The 22,938-nt window shown below is 41.6% G+C and overlaps 1 protein-coding gene across 5 annotated transcripts in view; it reads right to left on the bottom strand.

The window, feature by feature from the left end:
- The window catches only part of CDC14A (cell division cycle 14A), a 184,150-nt gene extending 167,199 nt beyond the window's left edge, over positions 1-16,951 (bottom strand). For 4 of the 5 annotated variants that reach the window (XM_067727043.1, XM_067727039.1, XM_067727040.1 and 1 more), the window contains exons 1-2: positions 16,412-16,951; positions 15,528-15,618 (exon numbers count right to left, since the gene is read on the bottom strand). In XM_067727043.1, coding sequence (XP_067583144.1) covers positions 15,528-15,618; positions 16,412-16,460 — 140 coding nt within the window. In that variant the 5' untranslated portion in view covers positions 16,461-16,951. The remainder of the gene's footprint in view (positions 1-15,527; positions 15,619-16,411) is intronic. The other variant, XM_067727044.1, reaches the window with a different exon arrangement.
- Between the last annotated feature and the right edge of the window lie 5,987 nt (positions 16,952-22,938).

Below are 22,938 nucleotides of genomic sequence, written 5' to 3'. Positions count from 1 at the left end.
TTGCTCATTAATGCCCAAATTCAATTTAGCCTAGACTATAAATTTACTAAATATCAACACGTTTCCAAAAAAAGCATCCCCAAAAGACATTTAATTTTTTAAATAAAAATTAGGATTTAATTTTTTCTGCTACCCAAATTACACTACCATAGATATGTCATTACAAATCTGCCAAAAGCCTCTTGCCTTACTTAAGAATACTATACTTGGGCTTCCCTGGTGACACAGTGGTTGAGAGTACGCCTGCCGATGCAGGGAACAGGGTTCGTGCCCCGGTCCGGGAGGATCCCACATGCCGCGGAGCAGCTGGGCCCGTGAGCCATGGCCTCTGAGCCTGCGCATCCGGAGCCTGTGCTCCGCGACGGGAGAGGCCACAACAGTGAGAGGCCCGCATACCGCAAAAAAAAAAAAAAAGAATACTATACTTGTATATTTTATCCATCTTAAACAAGTAGACAATATTTTGGCCCTTATATTCAAGGTAACATGAAAATTAGCCGTTCCTGCACACAGGTTTCATGAGAGTAAGAGTAGACTTGCCAAAAAAGGAAACCTGCAAGAATTTGAAATTAAAAGTTCTTCTATTTCTAGTCCCCATTGTGATGCTGTGCTCTAAGTATAAAAAAATACCCATGAATCCAAAATGAACTATGCCTACAACAATTACCGACCAGTTCAAGCCCTGTCGACAAGAATCCACTCAAAAGAACCAAAATGAAAAGACTGTACAAATAAGTATGTACCAGCACTGATTAAGGCAGCCTTGTTTCTATCACAGAGATTTCCTTATCTTTGGGTTATTGTAAGCAAAACTCAACTAATATATCTTATTTTGCTACTTGAACATGAATTTTTTTTTTTTTTTTTTTTTTTGCGGTACACGGGCCTCTCACTGTTGTGGCCTCTCCCGTTGCGGAGCACAGGCTCTGGACGCGCAGGCTCAGCGGCCATGGCTCACGGGCCCAGCCGCTCCGTGGCATGTGGGATCTTCCCAGACCAGGGCACGAACCCGTGTCCCCTGCATCGGCAGGTGGACTCTCAACCACTGCGCCACCAGGGAAGCCCTGAACATGAATATTGAGACATAGGACTTTAAGGTAAATCTGGAATTTTTAGTTAAGATTATTTCAGCTTTCTTAACTCACTGTGAACAAATTTTAGGAAAGCATATAGAATGCAGGTCATCTAATTCCAGTTTCATACTAACCATTATAAGCCGACTTCAATTCCAGACTCAAAGCTATTCCTAACAATAGAGCCAGCTTAGCCACACGTACTTTTGGAAGCAACATGGTTAATGAACACACCTATTTCACCAAACAACATGAAAATAAATTGGTATACTCCAACAGCACAGGAAAAAGTAAATCAAATACAAACCTCGTCCTTAAGTTGATCTGCACTCTCCAATATGGCAGCCACTAGCCACACGTGGCTATGTAAATTTAAATTAATTGAAGTTAAATAAATTAAAAATTTAGTTCTCCCATCATATTAGCCCATTTCAAGAGTTCAAAAGCCACATGCGGCTAATGGCTACCAAGATGTACAATACAGATATATAACATTTCCATCACTGCAGAAAATGTTATGTGCTGATAGACAACACTGATCAAGATTTTAAAAAAAAAGAAAGAAACAAAAAATAACAAACAACTAGAGAAATATAAATAAATAACTTATTTAAAATAACTAGAGAAATAATGAAGCACCATGAGTGAGGTATAGATGAAATGTTTAAGGACAATGTCCTTTCCTTTCAGGGGCCCACATTTTTTCCCAACAGTGAGATTAGGCTCTGGTAATTCTTGTCCCTTCCTGTTCAAGGGGGTCATAGTTCCAGAAAGCCAGTTTGGGACCTAGGACAGGAGAGGGTGGAAAAATAGAAGAGGACCTAGTCCCCACTACCCTTCACAGTCCCTCAAAGAGACAGTTAGCTCAGAGCATCAGATAGCTACAATGAAAGATGTATACCTCTATCTTGACCACAGCCCCAGGCTAAGGGTAGAAGAAAAACAAGCAATCTTAACCTAGAAGGTTTCTAACCTCACAATACCTTGAAGCTCAATGAGCCAGCGTTTATATCCTACAAAAGGAGGGATGGCTTTCAAGTCACACTAAGAAATTCAGTCAAAAATTTTGCACAGCCAAGAGCAATTTAGAACATGTCTTCAAAAGTCAGAATTGTCACAGACAAATATAAAGCCAACAAACTCTATCTTAAGGTCATTTTATATATCCTTTCCTTACAGTGCTTACAGTTCTAAAAATATATATGTATTTATAATATAGTTTTATATACATATAATTTTCTAACAAGCTAAATACATTTCTGAAAATGTCAAGAGCATTGAAGAAAAAATGGTCACAGCTGCTCACACCATGCTAGGTTATCACTGACTTAGATATAATAAAATGCCATGAACAGAGAAGACACCTTCCAACAACATGCCTCTTTGTAAGAAACTTCCTCACCAGAGGTGGGGAAAATGGAAACACATTTACAGGCCAGACCATTAGCTAGAGGGAAATGTTAAAATACAAAAATCAACTGATAATAATTGAAATAACTCAAATATGCTAAAAGGTATAAAATATGTACTTGAGCAACTTGGAACCAAGGCAGGAGAATAAAAGAATTGGGCTCAGGGCAGAAGAGGAGAACTGGAAAGTCATCAACCTGGGGACAGTGAAAATGGAGAGGAGAAATGGCAGAGATAAGCCGTGTAGAGACACAATAAAGAAACCCGAGGGCTGAGTGGGCTCCTAAAACCTGAGGTTAATGATACATGATAGTGTCTTCTCCATTGTGGCAATTCCCAGGAAGAGGCCTCCAGAGCCACAGTCAAGCAAGGGCCCCCGCTTTTTCTAGGGTCGGGGGGAAACTTGTCTCATTTGGACAAGGAAAACCATGGATATATTATTTTATTATTGCAGAGTACCCTGAGCTTCCCCTCTAAATGAATGCACGAATGAACAAATGAATAAGTATCCCTTATGTATATATAAATTTCCCCTTGTAAGGTTGGTAAATTATGGGTCAATACCTAGAATGAAACTCATGAATTAAGTGAAAAACAGTCAATCTGTCTTTTTTATTCAGTAAGTGTAAATAGCTAAAATCAAATTCTTCCCTGTTTTGATAGGAAAGAAATGAAAAGAATTGGAGTCCTGCAAGTGGGGAGGGAAAGAAAGATAGGGTTATCTTCTGGGGAGAATGAAGAAATGGGACCAGAGCAAATGTTTACCAGGGTCACCCACTACCCACAGAATTTAAGGGAAATAGAACTTGGGCCTAGAAGCCTTTCTGTTATACCCTACATGTCTAGCTCTTCTCACGAGATTTATGAAGTTTATGATGTATCATTCTTTTGTGTTTGGTTTTTCTAACAAACTCTAATTTAAGTGGGTCCATTCCTAGAGGAATCATTATTTAAAGCACAGTTGTACCTTATTTTACATATCAGAAGTTTCCTCTGAAAACTGTCAACTCCTCAGCAAAAAGATAAACTATATTCCAAGCAATACTCACTGAACAAAATTTATGACCACCTACTCTGAGCAAGGCACTACAAGTTAACATAATAATCAAAGAGTGCTGACAATACAAAAAAAATATGAAAAAATTCTGTAAGATCATTATAACGCATGCCAACTCTTCAAACTTTTTACCAGCACTGCTGACATGTTTCGTCTATTCATTCATTCACTCACTCACTCAAATATTACTGAAAACCTGCTGACTACCAGTCCCTACCCATAAGGAGCTCACCACCCAAAGATAGACAAGTAAACATAATTACCATTGATAAATGCTAAGATAGCAGTATCCTCCAAAGCACAGTGAGATGTGTGTGGATGTGTGTGTATGTACATATGTGCAAAATTTTGGTGAAATTAATCAGCACTGATCTCTGGGCTATACACTTCACCTAATATTTTCCCTATCACTAAAATATTATCAGCACCCCTCCAGTCTGATGATAAAGATCCTGTACATGGCTGAAACTCACAATGATCACATTTCAAAAAGGTCTCAAATGCTCAGCAAACATTAATCTAAGATCAAAGTACAAGTCTGAGTTTTTGCTCAAGTATAACAAACCACAGTCACATTGATGCCTACCTCCTAGGGAAGAGAGGCTAGACATCTAAGAAGCTTCCCGCTCCACATCAGTCACCTAGAGACTGATGGAAAACTAAAGACCATTGGGAAGCAAGGGGTTCGTGTCTCAGCTTGATCCCTCAAAGTCCCTGGGCTGATGCCTTAGCCTCTCTGGGACTCCACATCCTCATCTATCAATAAAAATGCTGAATTAGATGGCTTCCAAAGTTCTTTCCAGCTATTATATTATATTATATTACCCTATCATATCACATTCCTAGCCATTATATATGACTATTATATGTATTATATATTATAGTGTGTATATTACACATATTATATATATTATATATAATAATATACTATAGTATATTATTATATATAATATATAATATTGTATATATATTATATATATTGTAGTGTGTGTGTGTGTGTGTGTATATATATATATATATAAATAAAATGGTCTAGATTGTCTATGACTCTAGTTGTCCATACTAAACAAACCATTCAACAGTTCAAATGTCTCTCAAGGGCTGCTCGCCCTGTCTGATGCACTCTGCCCTCTCAGTGTGTTGGGTCTAGGTACAGAAGGCATTTTCCTCAGTGTCTCCTCAGAGAACAGAAAGATCCTCACAGCTTTCTTCCTTATATTCACTATGCTTTCTACATAGCCGGAAAACAAAGCCACAGTCCAGAGAGCGGCTTCATAAGGTAGGAACCTTCACATCAGTACTATTTACTTACCTACGTAAGGTAAGTAAATACCTTACCTTACGTAGGTAAGTAAATTTGTTGAGATCACAAAGGAAGGAGAGGATCCCAATATCAACTCTCACGCCTGTCCTTTGGTACATTATCTAGGTTTTTAGGAAAGTCCAGATACACAACTGGGAATATGAGGAACCCTTCTCCACTCACCACCTTATTAACCTGGGGCAAGTAGCAGGGCCACCTAAGCCTTCAGCTGCTGCTTCTGTAAAATGGGTTGCTGCTTTGCCTTAAAGCCAAAAGACAGACTAAATGATATCAAGGAACCTTCAGCACCAGGGTCTGTAATGCTGTAACTTCCCTCTTTGGAGCAGTTCAATTAATTAAAAACCCCACTGACTCTCAAACTAAGGTAAACAAAAGAAGACTTTTTCAGGAATGCACTGGCAAGATTAAAATTCACTCCCACAGAAACACTCTCAAGCAGTGGAAATTAACCCCTTTGTTTAATGGCAGGTATTGAAGGCAAGAGGGCCATGCAGACAGTATGCATGTGACTTTGGTAAAAAACAGAATGGGGACTGATCCCCTTTACACAAAAGACTAACCTTCCTCACATGTCATAAAGCAAGTGAGGTCCTGAAAAGGAAAGTAATTACTCTAAAACCCAGCAATGATCACATTACCTCTCTAAGCTCTTGGAAATAAAACCAAAACCCTCAAACTTGTCTGTGAGGCCCAGGGTGATGCAGCCCCTACCTATCTCTCTTTAGGGCCTCATTTTGCACCATTTTCCCCATTTTAGTACTAGCAAGCTCCAACCAAGCTGTTTCTTTTAATGCTTGCCTCAGGCCCTTGGCACTTTACCCTCCCTGGCCTAATTAACACCCACTTATCCTCTAGGTCTCAGCTCCAGTCACACTTCCTCAGTGAATTCTTCTCTGATCCCTCCCCCACCTCTACCTCCACCTCCGTTGTTACCCCACTTCACACACATACACACACGCACGCGCCCACGCACACGCACCCCTTCACCCTGCAGGCCACTTTTCGTTGTTATGTGCTTCCAAAACCACAGGTCTTTCCTTCAGAGAACTTACAAAACAGTCCTATGTCTCAATATTTGATTAATGGCCTCCCAAAGCCTCACTGGACTATAAACTCTATGAGAACAGGGTTGGGTTAAAATTTGCTCATTAATGTCTCCCTAGGACCTGGCACAGAGATGACTGAGTAAATGAATGAAAGATTGACGTGGTTGGTTCATTTGCAAAAATACCGCCTTCTTCCATTTAATCCTAAACTATACACCAGGTCAAATCTGGGGAAAGATATCCGACATCACATTTTACTAGCTTTGGGTACAAAATTGAACTAAGTAGACAAAATTGACAAAAATAACCTAAGAAGGAAAGGACAGTGAGGGGGATGGAGAATGGCGAGGTCATCCACCTCTCTAGAGCAGGGAAAGGTTGGGAGCACCCATCTCCACAGTCTCCCCCGCACCCGGCCTGCATCTTTATTACTGGCTTGCTCCCAATGTGACCTGCTCCAGAAGTAACCCCCAATCTAAAAAGACTCACCCCAACTAAGCACCATCCCAACTCCTTTTTTGCTTAGCAGCCCCTTCAATTCTATCTGAGAGTTTTGCCAAGTTAAAATCATTCTAAACCTTTACTTTGGGGTTTTCTAGAGCTGTAGGCAATCTGCTATAGGCCATATAAAATAAAACACATTTGACACTAGTTAAAGCATCTGGCAGAACATGAAAGACACTATTTTCAAGCCCACTATTCACAGCTCCCTAGAAAAGACCTTTTAACCCTTTTCTTTATCACACACTTAGAAAAAAATACAATGTTTTTAGCATTTCAGATTAATTCAGCTGCAGACGATCACTAATTTGACTACCAGGACTAATGTAAATGCTGCATATATTCCACACTCTCTTAAAAGGACGATAAATGTATAGAATAAGAAATCAGTTATACAAGGATCCCCAACTCCGAAATCTCAATCTGGAATATAAGTGAGAATCACAAGTAAGCCAAAAAACAAAGTCACATTGCTTTTTCTAAAGCCTGTCACAAACCCATGCCCTTTAGCGATGTCTATAAAACACTCTCAGACTCGCTTGGAGTCTATTTAGCCTTATTTTGTATAAAATGTGATATCTAGTTCCTATGCCCATAGTATATTAGACTCATCAGACAGATCATAGGCAGAAGGCAGCTACTGGCAGCTGGTACATTGATAATAATGTCAAAAGCTAACCCAACAGTATGCAACACCTAGAAAGTACTCATGGTAGTCATCATCAAAAACTGACTGAATAAATTAAAACCACTAAAAGACAAAAGACATTTAGCAAGCAGGCACCATCTGCTACATAAGCAGAGATCCCTTTATTCCTTAGGAGCTCCTAAAACTATCCCTGAATTACAGTGAAACTATACAACCAATGTATTCATAATAATAGAGTCTGAGTATTACAGAAAAAAAAGCAAATCATAATCAGTAAATTCTTTAACAAGGCAAAAATGTACATTCATTTTAGGAAGGTTTCCATAAATTACAAAACTGCTTTGATATTTTAAGATGTGATTTTCTAACTCTTTGTAGAAGCTGCCCCAGTGAAATGCCACATTCTCAGACAAGATAAATGCATTACAAGAGTATATCCATCAAGGAGAGCAAATCTGAAATAAACCATCTTTTCCGGTTCTCAAAAGAAAATTAAATTTTATAAGAAAAGAAGAAGTCCAAACTAGCAAATTCTTTAATTTGTCAATAGGACGTGACCGTCTTTAAGACCAAAATATTAAACTAATAAATTAATAAATGAAACATTTTATTCAAAAACTCTAGTTCACACAAACTATTTTCCATAAAGGAATTCTCTATCAATCACAAGTAATCGTGATCCTTTATCAGATGTTTCCAAGTTGTCGAGGACCAGGACTGTTACATCCTTTAATAAATACGGCAATATATTTGATGGTTCTCATTCAACATCTGATTCTTTGGTGGTCCTGGAAATATTTAGGTGATTAACAAAACCAACTTTTTTTTTTTTTTCTTTGTGGTATGCAGGCCTCTCACTGTTGTGGCCTCTCCCGTTGCGGGGCACAGGCTCCGGACGCGCAGGCTCAGCAGCCATGGCTCACAGGCCTAGCCGCTCCGCGGCATGTGGGATCTTCCCGGACCGGGGCACGAACCCGTGTCCCCTGCATCGGCAGGCAGACTCTCAACCACTGCGCCACCAGGGAAGCCCAAAACCAACTTTTTAAATGTAAAAAAATTTTTTAAAGAAACAATGAATTCCACGCTTAAGCCCAACTCAAATCAGTGAGCCAGAAAGGAACTTGAGATCAGCTGTCCCACCCACCTCCCCAGATTTTAAACAAGTAAATATCTAAATATCCAGAGCAGACATTGTCTATTTTCTGCTGAAAGATCACAAAACACAAAGACTCCTCGTCCACTTTCATTATAGACCCCCTTTATAGACCACTTTCATTATAGACCCCCCGTTTTTACCTCTCTTCGCCATCCCCAAAATAAAACAAGGCAACAAAAAAGGCAGCTCTTCCATCTGATTTACAGACATGGCCTACTTTAAGGTGTCCCTTTCTCCCAATCACCCAAGTCAGAAACCTTGAACTTAACCTTCAATTCCCCCACCCCCTCATCTGGTCAGTCCCAAATACAGTCACTCCATCCTCTCTAGCCTCTCCCCCACCGGGCCTTTCTGTTCCCATTGCTACAACCATAAACCAGCCTGGCCACAGACAACAGACACCCCACCTCCCAGCCATGGGAGTATCTGTCCTAAGCAGAGCTCTGCTCCGTCTCCCTGTCATTCATAAACCAGCAGAAGTGAGATCCAAACAGCTTTCCATAGGCCAGTCCCCAACCATGTTTCCAGCCTCCCCTGTGACCTCTCTGCACTGCAAGTATTTTGCCTCACCTGACAGAATCTTGCTATTCCCCAACACTGAAATCTTTCTTTCTTTCCTCCTTCTTCACTCACTCATTCATTCAGCTAAAATTTCTTGTACACCATCTCTATGCCAGGCACTGTGCTGGGTATAGGGATACAGTGGTGAGCAAAAATAGGCAGTACTTGTCCTCACGGAGATCATAAAATTTACTCTTTTGCTCTTACACACCCTTCAAAAGCTAGTTCAAATATCATAGCCTTTATATCTCTTCCTTTCTTAGATTTCTAATATGTACATTTACAGCTTTTGTCATATATTGCCTTGCAATGTATTGTTTCCACTTCCTTCTTTATGTATCTGTGTATCCCCAAAGCATTAGCACAGTGCTCTGCACCAAAATCTATCCCATCTAAATGTTAAGTTTTCTCTATTTCCAACCGCTTACAACTTTCTTTTAAATTTTGCTTTTTTCACTTCCCATAAAAATGTGTCGAGTCTTTTTTTCTTTTTCTTTGTTTTTTAAGCACGAAGGTGTATTAAGCTGTGGCTAAGTAAAGGTCATTTAATTTCAGCTTTGGAATGTGTTTATGAACTTACAAATGAGAACATCTGATGTCTTAGGGATCTACTTCAAACACAATAATGAAGCTGCCCTGTGGTGACTTGGCTGACAAAGAACTTGGACGGCAGACAGCTCCTCATTGGACTCTCGTACAGTCTATTCGGATCCCTCTCTCAGGCTGCCCTTTTAAGACTAGCCCTGTCAGTTTTAACTGAGTCCTCAGCACCTCCATTAAATTTTGCATTTTCACCAGGCTTATCTCAAGCAAACTGAAAGAACCGAGTAACAATTTGTCCTTATGAAGAGCAGAGACTGACTACCCACTGTGAATGCCTAGGAGGTCAAAACAGCAACTATTTAATAAATCAATATCCTGAAAGTAACAGTTGACTCCAGTGGGTCACAGAATTAAGAACTGACCAGTGAATGTATACAGATATGTCTATTTCCTCATCACGTACACAGCATAGTACTCCTGTTTATGTGCACAGGTGTACACATACACAAGCACACGCCTAAAACTCATGCGTTCAAAACAGAGAGTGGAAAAAGTGGCCCTGAACAATACTGGGTTATTTCTGCAAGGTTAGGATGGGAGGAAGGAGAACAGGGGAAGAAAGTAGAAACCTATACCATCTTTTAAAAGCTAAAGAGTTTTCCAAGTTTTTAGGAGAATTCTATACAGAAATCATTACATCTTATGTTACACCAGTTAAGCAGCAAGAACATTTCACCAGACAGCCTGCAAAAAGTTTTCACAGGCTTATAAAAACTGGGCTTTTGTTCTCATCTCTCCTATTAATATATAATGATAATTAACTCAATTTACTTTCTCTCTCCTTTTTAGGCGGGGCAGTCCACTGAAAGGAGAAAAAGCAAAATTACACCCACAAAAGTGGAGCCGTGGAAAAACATTTTAATTACTATCACACATTCCCAGATACAGCCTGCACACAAATTTGTGCACACAACGTCAGCAGCACATTTACTGTCAAAGCCATCACCACCCAAGTTAGAAGGGCCACGTGAGCCAGGGAGGGGCAAAGCTGTTCTGCACCCTCCCCCCAACCAGGCTCAGGACAACTGGGAACTTGCTGGAAGCATAAGAGCAAGACTTCAGGGCAAATTTACTAGCTCAATGACCTTAAGCTCTACATAACCCTCTCTGGGCCTCAGTTTCCTTATCTATAAAGTGGTGATAATAATAGCACCTAACTCCTAGGGTTGCTCTGAAGATTGAGTTAATGTGTATAAAGGATATAGAACATCGCCTGTCACAGGACTATAAATATCTGTCTATATCATTGCAATTTATAATGAAAGCTAAGGTACCAAATGATGGCCCTAAGGCTCTTATAAGATCACATATCTGTGTACGTATATATGTGCTTAGATGGCATTCAGCTGTCCGTTAAATAAACCTACTTGTTACACATTAAATTTAAAATAAAAACTGAAAAACCAAAAGTGTTTCTTCCTACCTCTATCTAACCTAAATATCCATTCCCACAAGTATTTCCGGGCAAGAGAAGTTTTTCTGTATTTCTCTCAAAGATGTCCTAGGCTCACATTTCAACTCACACCTATGCTACAGGCTACATAAAAGAAATCATTCTTCTATAAATTACTTATCCAAAAATTCCCGGTTGTATTAATATCAGGCTGCTTTAATAAAGTTTAAATGAAAATTGAACATTTTAAAGTATTTAAATCTTCAAGTTAGCTAATTAGTCCTCATTAGAGGCTGCTCATTCTTCCATGCTAAAACATTTGGTGAAATCCTTTGAATCGTTTCAGAAACTGCTTGATATTCAGTCCCCAGAGTATGACCATGAAGGGTTCTCTCCTGCATTTTCAATACCTTTCCTTTGCAAACACAAGGAGAGAAGAAATGAAAATGGACAAGACCTCTACACTCTCCTTTATAGCAAACTGGCTTTCTATGCATAAACATCCAACCCTACACCCATCACCATTAAGAGGGGCACACAAAGGTTATAATAATTAAAATATTTGATTTTGCTAACTTTTGAGCCAAAAAAAATTTGAGCCAAGTTATAAAAAGTAAGCCTCTCTTTAGATTACACGGCCCAATTCCAAAACCAAAGAACTAGCCTTTCTGGAGGGTTGTACATTATTTGCAGCTTAATCACATACAGACAAATCTTTGAAAGGCTCCCTTTTTATGGGGCTACTTTTTTCCCACAAGTGTGTTAGTCTATACGCTGATGTTAATTCTGATCTGTGAAATCATAAACCAAGGACAAATGTATGTTTATTATCAACCACATTTTACTAAAACTGCTCAGGCCTTTATATCAATGTGATAAATTCTGTTTAAAAATCAAGGAGAGGGCTTCCCCGGTGGCGCAGTGGTTGGGAGTCCGCCTGCTGATGCAGGGGACACAGGTTCGTGCCCCGGTCCGGGAAGAACCCACATGCCGCGGAGTAGCTAGGCCCGTGAGCCACGGCCGCTGAACCTGCGCGTCCGGAGCCTGTGCTCCGCAACGGGAGAGGCCACAACAGTGAGACGCCCGCGTACCGCAAAAAAAAAAAAAAAAAAATCAAGGAGAAAATTCATACTTTCATTTTTAATAAACAGCCTGACCTCATAAGGCCACTTTGTTAAATTTTCTCCACCAGCTTCTCAGAAGGTTGCCATTTCAATCATAATGCACTAATGTCTCTCCATAGCTAAATAAACATCTGCACAAAACACAGCTGTGTCCAGAATGCCCACAGCCTAATATTTAAAGAGTCTACTTCCTGATTCAAAAATAATAGTTGCATTTCCAGGGTGATAATTTAGTCAGAAAGGCAGTATTTCACTTATACATTCAGCAAATAACTACACAGATACAGGGCTGTACAGGCCCTGTGTGATTATGCATACTAATATTCCCCTTTCCTTAGAGACATGTACAATCTGATAAGATAGTCAAGGTTTTCCTCACCATAAGCCGTCCTCCATAGAAGAACCCAGATATTACTCATCCTTCAGGGGCTTTACAGTCTCTCTCATTCAATACCTCCCTGAAGTGGAGCTGAAGAGATGGATTGCACCACTTCTGTCCCTCTCCCCTTTCTTCTCTCTCCTTCGGCATTTGTCCACCTCTTTGGCTGCTTATTTCCACCTCTTTCCCTTGCTCCTCTCATCCTGGTCATGCCTATGAAATACAGGCCTTGATATTTTTTCTTTCTTCCCAGAAATCACATCATTCTCAAGGCTTTATCATCTCTTTGTGGAAAATTCCCAAATTTAAGGACTTCAAATTTATGTGATATCCAACACTGACGTGCACATCCCTTAAATTCCTTAATTCCAACCTGACCAACACGGAATGCCTGATCTCCCCACTAAAGCCAATTCTTCTGCCCTACTTCTTATTTCAGTCAATGGTCCCAGCAGGTTCACCATGACCCAGGCTGTCTTAAAGACTTCTTTGACCCCTCTTTTTCCTCAGCACCCCACCAACCCACCCACCTGATGTGTTCCCAAGTCACATGGATTCAGAGCCCTTCTTCCCACCACCATTGCCACCAGTCCTAATCTAGACACTTATTTCTCCCCACTGAACATTTCAGAATTTTTCTAGGTGGGCTCTACCTCCTCTCTAATCCATCTTAAGTGACGATAGCATCATATTAATTTTTTTAGAGAGGATATATGTACTCTGGAACCAGAGGGCTTGGTTTTAAATTCCAGGTCTGCTACTTCTTACTTCTGTGACCTTGGGCAAGTTACCTAACCTCTCTGTACCTTACTCTCATCGTTTGCACACTAAGGATGGTAATAGTAGCTGCCTCAAAACTGTTGTGAACATAAAATAAATTAATAGTTATGGGGCACCTAGAACAGCATCTGGCATGCATTTAAATGCTCAATAAATGTTTGCCATTATTTGCAGTTAGCATAGGTCCAGTCATACCCTGGACTGCCCCCAGATCCTCAAGAGAGTCCCATGGCATACCATGCTGCATTCAATCTGCCCAGCTGACCTTTCAGCTTCCTATCACACAGCCCCACTTGAACCTGTACACACACCAGGCAAATCAGAGGTCTTACTATTCCCTGAACACACGCCAGAGCCTCCCTCCTCATCCTCACTGTTCCCACTTCTGGGATCTCTCATCTCATATCTCTGTCCATCCTTCAAGCCAGTCTTAACTCCTTCATGAAGCCTTTTCTGAACCCCTCAACCAGAAGTGCTCCCCAATGCCCATGAATTCCCCCCAGCACAGGGGTTATGTTACTCTATGGCAGTCATCTTTTCTCTCCGTCTCACTGCAGTCCTGTCTTTCTCCCTGCAGGTTTGGAGCTCCTTGAAGGTAACATATGCATCCATCATCCGTGTATTCACTACATCCTCTAGCCCTGTGAAATATGTTGAGGTGACAAAAAAATGGAGGTGTGGGTGATCAGAACCATAGCCACTACTGTGGCATAGTAGTTAGGCACCTCAAATAAAAAGAAATACACACTCTGCCCAGACTGGAGTCCTCATCATAGTTTTGAATGACATCAAAACTCACAATATAAATTGGATGGTCTCTCCAGCAAGTCTTTCTTTACAGGACACCAGAAATACAGTAGAATCAATATAAGAAGAATGTGGTTTGTAGCCCTATCCTAAAATACTAACATTAAAATCACACAAAAAATTTTCCTCATATATTAATAGTAGAATCAAAAAACCACTGAGTACTGACTGTGTTTAGTTGACTAAATGTAATTTTCTGCTAGATCTACCATCTAGCAATCCCAAGAGAAGCAACTTAGACCTCAAGGCCTGGAGCTTGTTCAGTGACATATTAACTTCTGGCACATCACTGAAGAATTAAACATAATGGCATATACACAGTCCCTACCCTCGGACTCATGAGAGGTCCCCAAACCCTACACCCAGAAAAAGAGGGCGACAACAATGCACATTCCCAACAATAGAATGAACACTCCATAAACACTGCTGGCAGTGACATCATCCAGGTACCAGAGGTCAGAGAGCAGGCAGTGCAGTACTCCATGCTATCGAGGAGCAGAGCTGTAATCTGACACCAGGGATTTAGAGCTCTTTGCCCAGCAACTCTGGGCATTCAGGAGCCGCAGCAAAGGGCTCTTTCATTCCCACTTTCACTTCAGCCATTCAAGGAGCATCCTGCTCCCAGCACCACTGAGAGAAATGTCCCGAAGACATCAGTTTCAAGAATCCCTATGATTAAGTGAAATTAAAGAATGTTTTCCCTCAAATAAAAGATATGCTCTTGAAGTCTGAGAATACTCTCACTCTTCCAATACCTGGTGGTACCCACAAATCCTTTGGCAGAACTGCCAAAATCCCTCTTAACATGACAAGTCCTAGGAAGCTTACTAAGTAACTATGGTTCATTTAACTATGTTCATTTAATTGCACGTTTGGTTAAGAAAACAAGGAAGTAAAATTAAATGTTTGTTAGAATATGCTGGACAACTCTGAAACACTAGCTCTTTTAATAAAAGGACATAATTATGTCAACTCAGCCTTCTTATTCCTTATTATATGTTGCTTTTATTAAGTAGAGATTTATCTCTCTTTAAGTTTTTACTATACTATACGATATCTTTTTCCTGTAGATCAATGGTCTTTCACAGAAAACAGTTCCCTACTTGTATCTTACACTCTCAAATCCTAATCCCACAGAGGCAGAGTAAACAAAGAATGTAAATTAGCACTCCTATACCACTTCCTCAAAGGCAAAAATAATAATACTGTGAAGCTTGGGGCACCCAAATAAAATAACTCAATAATTTACCACACAGATAAACTCAATACACACACTGCCCTGTACTCTGTAGGTGCTCCAATAAATACTCCATGAACTGATTCACAGGCCTGCTACAGAATCTGGCAAGGACAGAGGGTGCGTCTCCCTGGTCCTGCTCTGGGGAGTGTTAGGAATCTACGGTTGCAGTTTATTGCGGTGGTAGGAAGAACTGATATAGATAGAGGTCTAAAAGAAATGAGGTGACGATAGGTTCAAATTATGTTAACTTTCCCTGCACCTCTCCCCAAGCATCTGAGCCTAAAGAAATTGGATTTGTTGCTTGCACCACGGGGGGAAGGTGAATAAAACTGCCATAAAGGTGCACTGCATTTCCTCACCAAAGAGCCAACACACTAAATGGTTGAGAAAAAAAAGAAAAAAAGAAAGAAAGAAAGAAACTTACTTTTCATAGACCAGCTCCTCATCGATGGAGAAATAGTGGGTATTTACTGTGCTTTTTGGTCTATTCCTTAAAGTAGCAAAATATAACCGATCTGAAAGACAAGTTTAAAAGACAGGAGAAAACATATGAGAAGTAGGGAAGCTGGGGGCAGGGGGGGTTGCTAATGCAACAAGATCAAAATAACAACCGCCACCCATTATTTAAAGACCCCATTAACACATGGAATTCTTGCAGAGCCCTGATCTCTCCCACAAAGCGACAGAGATCCAAGAGCATACCAGTTAGAGAAGCGAGAAGAGGGCCCGACTGAGAACTCAGCGGTGGGCAGAGCTCCCATATCCCCCTTGTTCAGGCCAGCGGGAGCAGGTAGAAGCTGAGGGTACCCGTAGCACTGGAGATGCAAGTTTGGTTCAGAAATGTCCAGACCTCAGCAGCTGCGGAAGGGGAAGGGAGAGGCCAGAGGCGAGCCTCTCCCCTGCAGCTCCGGAGACTTCAAGAAGAGGAAGGGAGGAGAGACGGGGTTTGTGTCTGGAGATGTCCCGAAAACCGAGTCCAGCAGTAGAAGGATAAAGGCAACCGAAAGGATCCGCACGAGCCGCTGCATGCAGGAGCCCGGGAGAGGCCGGCGCCGTCCCATTATCGGGCGGAGAGGCCTTCCGAGCGCGCTGCAGAGGGAACGAGGGACGCAAGAAAGACAGAGAAGCCGGAAGCAGGGGGTCCTCGGGGAGAGGATAGCACCGAGAGGGGACGAGAGCCCGCGCAGCGACCGCAATACGCTGGGGGCCCAGGAAGAAGCCGGAGACAGTGGTTGGGACGTTGGGGCGAGAAGTGAAAAGAGTTGGGGGCGACGGAGGGTTGGAGGATGCGGGGCGGCTGCTCCTCACCTTTCATGAACTCGCAAGCCCCGATTAGTTCCCCTGACTCCGCTGCCATCTTAAGCGAGATACGCACGGGGGAGGGCTGGGTCCTGGCCAGCTGAGGTCACCCGCCCCCGGGGGCTTCCCCACTGCCCAGGAGCCGGGAAGCTTGCTGTCCCGAACACCAAGCCCGCCCGAGAGAGGCAGCAGGCGCCGAGGGCGGAGGCGGCTGGGGGGTCAGCGCGCAGGGCGCCCCGGGGACATTCCGTGGGGAACCCGAGCACCCTCCGAGCGGGGCGCACACGCCCCGGTCTGTGGCCACTCCGCTTCGGACCCGGCTGCTGCCGCTGCTCCGCCGCCGCCGCCGCGCCTGGGAAACGCAGACCAGCTCTCACGGCCGGGCAAAGTCTTCCCCCGGCTCCCAAAGGGATCATGGAGGAGGAGACTTCTGGCCCCGCTCGCGCCCGTGGCTACTCGTGCGGCAGCGGGCAGGACTCTGGTGCCCGCCGGCTGGCAGCAGCTGCTCCGGCTCCTCCTTCGCCACCTTCTTTCAGCAGCAACTCTTCCTCCTCCTCCTGCCCCTGGGTCCGCCCCCAGACCTTCTTCCCCGCCCTCCTTCAGCCCCCTCCACTTTCACGGCTCCGCGGCCATCCCTTAAAGGGACAGCGCCGCTCCTTTCTCCGCGCCCGCACCGCGCCCCAGTTACCAAGCGCCCCGCGGATCACTAAGAGCCGGTTGCTAAGGCTTTGTTGTCGTCCACCAATTGCTGTACAGGAAACGCGGTCCCGGGCCCTGAGGAGCCGGGCGGGGCCTCCAGACCAGAAAGTTATGAATGAAACGGTGGAGTTGGGAGTGGTCCCGGAGGGCACTGAAGCGGCTTCGCAGGCAAGAATGAGCCCGCGCCCCTCCGTTTTCTGCACGCACTTAGTCTTCTTCCTATTCCAGATTTTTCGTCTGTCTCTCTCATTCTCTACCTCTCTCTCCCCACTCACCCTTGTTCTTCTAAACTCTTGCATGCGCGCGTGGACACACACACACACACACACACACACACTCTTAAAGCTCTCACAACTCCGTGCCCCACCTTACCTATAGCTAATCTTTCAACCAACCCCCATCCTCACCACTGACAGACCTCTATCTTTACTAAAAAAAAGAAGCCCTACCTCCTAGCTCAGAAGAACACCTACTGGTTTCCTCTACCCATATTGGACTCTGAATTAACTTGTGCTTTGTTCTCACTGGGTAAAAGGTTCCCAGACGGTTCCCCACGTCCTCTCATTTGGGTCGCCGCTGTGGGCGCAAAATCATCACAAATACCTAACCTTTATGTGGCTCTGGTCCTGGAGGGGGGCGGGGCGGAGGAGCGAGGCCAGCCGGGGGGCAGGGGAGGGAATAGGGGAGAGGGAAGAGGGCCACTTGTCCACGGGGAAAATTATCACAAAAGAATATCTTTACACAGTCTTAGCTGAAGCGCTGCAGAGAGTGGCTCATCTCAAAGAAGCCCTTGACTTGTTTCTGTGAGGCTTCTCGTACAGCTCGAACAACTTTAAAGCAGGGTGTCCTACCGGTGTGCCTAATTAGAGAGCAGTCCCTTCCATATGAAAATGGCGCTACAGACCCATCACCGGAAGAGCATGCGCTCTGAGTGGTTTCTCCAGAAACAGACAGGGATTTGTGCCAGCCTTCGGTTTCGCAGTCGTTTGTTTACCTCTTGGAGAAAGGGGGCGCGCAAGAGAAAGAGTCCACTGACTTTGAAGGACCGCTCTGAGGTCAGCAAGTAAAGCTCAATCTCTTGGTCTCAACCCATTAGCTTTGCTGGCTCTCCAAAAAGCTAAAGAGCCCACAGAAAAATGATAAACGAATATTACTTAGATATTCAGAAAAAATATTCTGAACATATCAGTAATTCTAATAGAACATGCCCTTGCAAGACAGTTAAAAGAAAACCTATCCTAACATCCAAATCTTTAAACTCTAAGGTAAGAACCATATAAATTTAAAGCTGGAAGAATCACTAAAGACGACCTCCTACCATCCCCTAATCTTCCCACGAGGAAAGACTATCTCAAAAGAGTTTTTAAAACCGTAAAAGTCCTGAAAATATGAGTTGTCATGAGTGTTCCTCTCTGCTGAGGTGCAGTCCATGTTTTCCAGGCCCCTGGCCGTGGCTATGGAATTCTAAAGAATGAAGTATCTCTAAATGTATTGTCCACACTCAACAATTCTTCGAATTTTTTCTGATATTTACTCCCACAAATCGTGTGTCAACAATCATGTTAGCCAATTCATATTATTTTGTTGAAAAGTTCCAACTGAGACTTTATATGTGACAGTTATGGAAAAGCAAAGTGTATGAATGTCTCAGTAAACTTACCCACTTTGTTTAAAAAAGCTAATTCAATGATGGCAATCTATTTCCAAATTTTATGATGTGAAATTCGTGTAGAACCTAAATTCTCTTAACAAATTTCCTAACAACTTTTCATCCAAGTGTTGTATTAGAAAAACTGCTTTAGAAAAAGAAGCCCAGGTTCTCATTCAACGCATAAACTTTTAATTTTACTAAGTAAATAGACTAATGAAAAGAACTCTAAATCTATACGTTCAGAGAAGTCAGATTGAATTAAACACCTCTTGTTATTTTCTGAAATGAATTTACTAAAACATTTTCTTTCATATAATTCTTCTGCTTAGAAATTTTGGTCATGAGGAATGAATTATGACCTGAACAAACAGAAGTCCTTAAAATTAAGAACTCAAAATGAAAAAGTTTATTTTTCCTTAGCATATTTACAGTATGAGTATTACAATGAAATTTTTGAAGTTGTTAAGACTTTATAATGTTTTTTTGAAGCTCAATGAAAGGAAAATAAGTGATTGTCAGTATAATCAAATCTCTCTAAACCAAAATCTGCACAACCTAAATGGTATAAAAAAAATCCTACAAGAAAAATTATGAACAAGATAGTGCGCATACAGCACACATACATGTCAAGGTTCTAATGAGATCATAAAATACTATATTGTCTCAATTATCATGAGGTCAGAGTTCTTATTGGTTGTAGTTTCATAATAAAGGCATGACTTCACAGTCTATGGAAGAAGATATGGAAAAAACTTTCCAATCACTCAGAATAAATGTTAGGAACTGACTTTTATCTTAAACAACAATAAAGAATGGTGTTGCACACATAAAGAAAATACTAGGAGAATAAAGATTTCACTCAACTGCAGAAAGGGAAGGTAATGTTATACAGAGAAATTTAGTTAAGTATAGGGCTTCCCTGGTGGCGCAGGGGTTAAGAATTCGCCTGCCAACGCAGGGGACACGGGTTGGAGCCCTGGTCCGGGAAGATCCCACATGCCGCGGAGCAACTAAACCCGTGAGCCACAACTACTGAGCCTGTGCTCTAGAGCCTGCGAGTCACAACTACTGAAGCCTCCTCCCCTAGAGCCTGTGCTCCGCAGCAAGAGAAAATACCGCAATGAGAATCCTGCACACCGCAACGAAGAGTAACCCCCGCTCACCGCAACTAGAGAAAGCCCGTGCGCAGCAACGAAGACCCAACGGAGCCTAAATTAAATACATTTTTTTTAAAAAAAAGAAATTTAGTAAGTATAGAAGTGTCTCAAGTTTGAAAATGACAACATTTATTCTAACTCTGCAAACGTAGCTTGAATCCTGCCTCCAGTGCCCTGAGGGTCGTCTGCAGCCTATGCTCATGCACCTGGAGAGCTAGAAAACTCACTGCTAGAGGCAGCTCTAAAATATGTTGTCACCCTCTCGTTCTAATTCTGCTCCTTAAGGCTGTGCTGAACTCCCTTAGTTACTCTTGCATGTGACAACTCTTCAAAAATACAAAGGCAGCTCCCTTGGGCCACTTCTTCCCCCTTGGTATTTCCCAGATTAAAATCTCCATTTTCTTCAACCTTTTCTTAAATTACATGGCTTCAAGCCCTGCTGTCCAGTCACTCTCTTTTCCAATTTGTCTGCATCCCTCATAGTGTGTCCCAGAACTGAATGCAGGCCTGTGGTGACCTGGTGTGACTAGTTCTGAGATCAGAAAAAAAAAGCACTGATGAAAATTCAGATGGGAACAAAAGCACTGAAAAACATAAAAGAACTAAGTTTTATTATTTAGTTGCAAAAAAGGAAATATTCTCTCGTTGGAAGAGGGGGGAAAAAGTTGCTCAGGATAGTCAAAGGCCTGACAGCTGTGATATTTACATATTCTATTCTTTTAAAATTATTTTCATTTCTCAGAATATCTGATTTTAACATGCGCTTTTAGTTGTTTGTTCAGTCATGATTATGTTATCTAAGCAAATAAAAGGGAATATATAATACATACTTTGAATTCTTTCTAAAAATCAATTTTCAGTTTAACTATGAACCAAGGGGCTGTAGAAACCTACACTGCTGAGTAATTTGAAATTCAAAGTAATTTGAATTGTTTAAATATTTTGATAAATTGCTTATATAATGCCAAAAATAATTTAAAGCAGCTTTTAGTAAAATATATATGCCAAAAAAGTCATTACAAGCCTGTCCCAATCTGATGAGAATGTATACAAAAGTGAATAATGGCAGAAAACAATTGAGGTTTATTATTACAGAATATTATTATATTATTATATATTTTATATTATTATATATTATATTATATATTAATATATATTACATTGTATATTATTATTATAGAGTATTATTATTATGGAGTATTATAATAGTATTTTTTAAATGATCATTCTTTAGTTTTCTTTTACAATTACAGATACAGGGCTTCCCTGGTGGAGCCATGGTTGGGGGTCCGCCTGCCGATGCAGGGGGCGCGGGTTCGTGCCCCGGTCCGGGAGGATCCCGCGTGCCGCGGAGCGGCTGGACCCGTGGGCCATGGCCACTGGGCCTGCGCGTCCGGAGCCTGTGCTCTGCAACGGGAGAGGCCACAGCAGTGGGAGGCCCGCGTACCACAAAAAAAAAAAAAAAAAGATTCAAATCCAGAATGAGAATTCTGCCCTTGCTTTTCAGCTCATCTACTCTGCACTCATCCTGTTTGTAAAAACAACCTTCCCAGGACATTATTGTTCTCCCCTGTTCCTGTCAGTATCTGATTCAGGAAGCTTCCTTGAAAAATGGGGAAGAATGGGGTTTTCTACTTTATTATCATCACTGCCAAATATGTTATACATGGATTGTTGAAAATCTGAGTGCAATAAAAGGAATAGTAACCCCCTCCAGCAAAAAAAAGTCATTACAGTACAAAAAGAATACCAAAAATTTGTATACAACATGACTGGCCACAGATGCTAAGATCTTGGCCTGATCCAGCCATATTCTGCATCACACTAATTCTGTTTAAGGATTTCAAGCCAGAATCAAAGACAGTAAAAACCAGAAGGGACCTGGAAGATCAGCTAGGTCCAGTTTTCACAAAGACTCCATGGAGTCTAAGGTAGCAAGAGACCCCACATGAGGTTGGGGATGGAGAGGGAAAGATGAGCAGGCAGGGCTTTTACAAAATATTTCATTTGTAAAAGAGTATGTGTCAAAACAGAGGAAAGAAAAGAGAAGAAACTGAGGTCCACAGTTGGTAATCAATTTTCCAAAGTTATGTAGCTTATTGGTGGTAGACTCAAGACCAGTATTCATTATTTTCTCTAATACCAGCAATCTTTTCTCAGTTTTCCTCTAACTTAGCTTATCGAACATTGTTTAGTTCATAGGTTCTGAAACTTTTGAGATGATAAAGTATCAAGCAATATAATGTATATTAATAACTTTTTTCTTCAAAATTTTAGAGAAAATGATTTAAACTCAGAATGAAAAAATAAAAGATGCTTCATTATCTGCCACTGCTATTATTGTCATGTGGCTTCTATAAAAATCTGACTTATCTTTCCACTCCTGTGATTTATTAATAGTATACCAGCGTTCTACAGAACATAGCTTAAGAAATACTGTTTTAGTGAACATTAAAAAAAATAATTTGATAATCATCTCATCCTTGACTAGTGCAGCCAGGAAAGAATGATGTAGTTTTAGAAAGTAAAAGAAAGTTCCATGGGCAGGTCAGTATACATACAATTGCTCAATTTATTAACCGCTTTGCTACATTTTTCAAATAGGCTAAAATGCGGTTTTTAAATTTACATAGTTTATCCATCTGCATTTGTCTGTCATTTCTATACTCTTTTCGGAGAAGAAATGAAGAAGTGAACATTTTTTTCTCCAAAAATATATAAAATAATATTCCTCACACCACTCCCTGCCCTCATCACCACTGCTTCAACTTACCACCACCCCTTTACCATCGTCCTGTTAAGAAATATCATTAGTGAGCTCACGTTTTAATCTTGTTTCCATGTTCACTCCCACATGCACATTTAATACATGCCCCTACTATACTCTGTATATGTTTCTATCAGGAAAATAATAGTTAAGTTTTATCGAAAACCAAGCAGAGCAATTTATACCTCAGGTCTCACATCAGTTGCCTATGAGGTATGTACTATGATTACTCCCATTTTACAGTTGAGGAAACTGCCACAAA

This window comes from Pseudorca crassidens, chromosome 2 (assembly GCF_039906515.1).
Source record: "Pseudorca crassidens isolate mPseCra1 chromosome 2, mPseCra1.hap1, whole genome shotgun sequence".
In the NCBI taxonomy this organism is placed as follows: domain Eukaryota; kingdom Metazoa; phylum Chordata; class Mammalia; order Artiodactyla; family Delphinidae; genus Pseudorca; species Pseudorca crassidens.
This window is presented reverse-complemented; position numbering and strand designations above follow the sequence as displayed.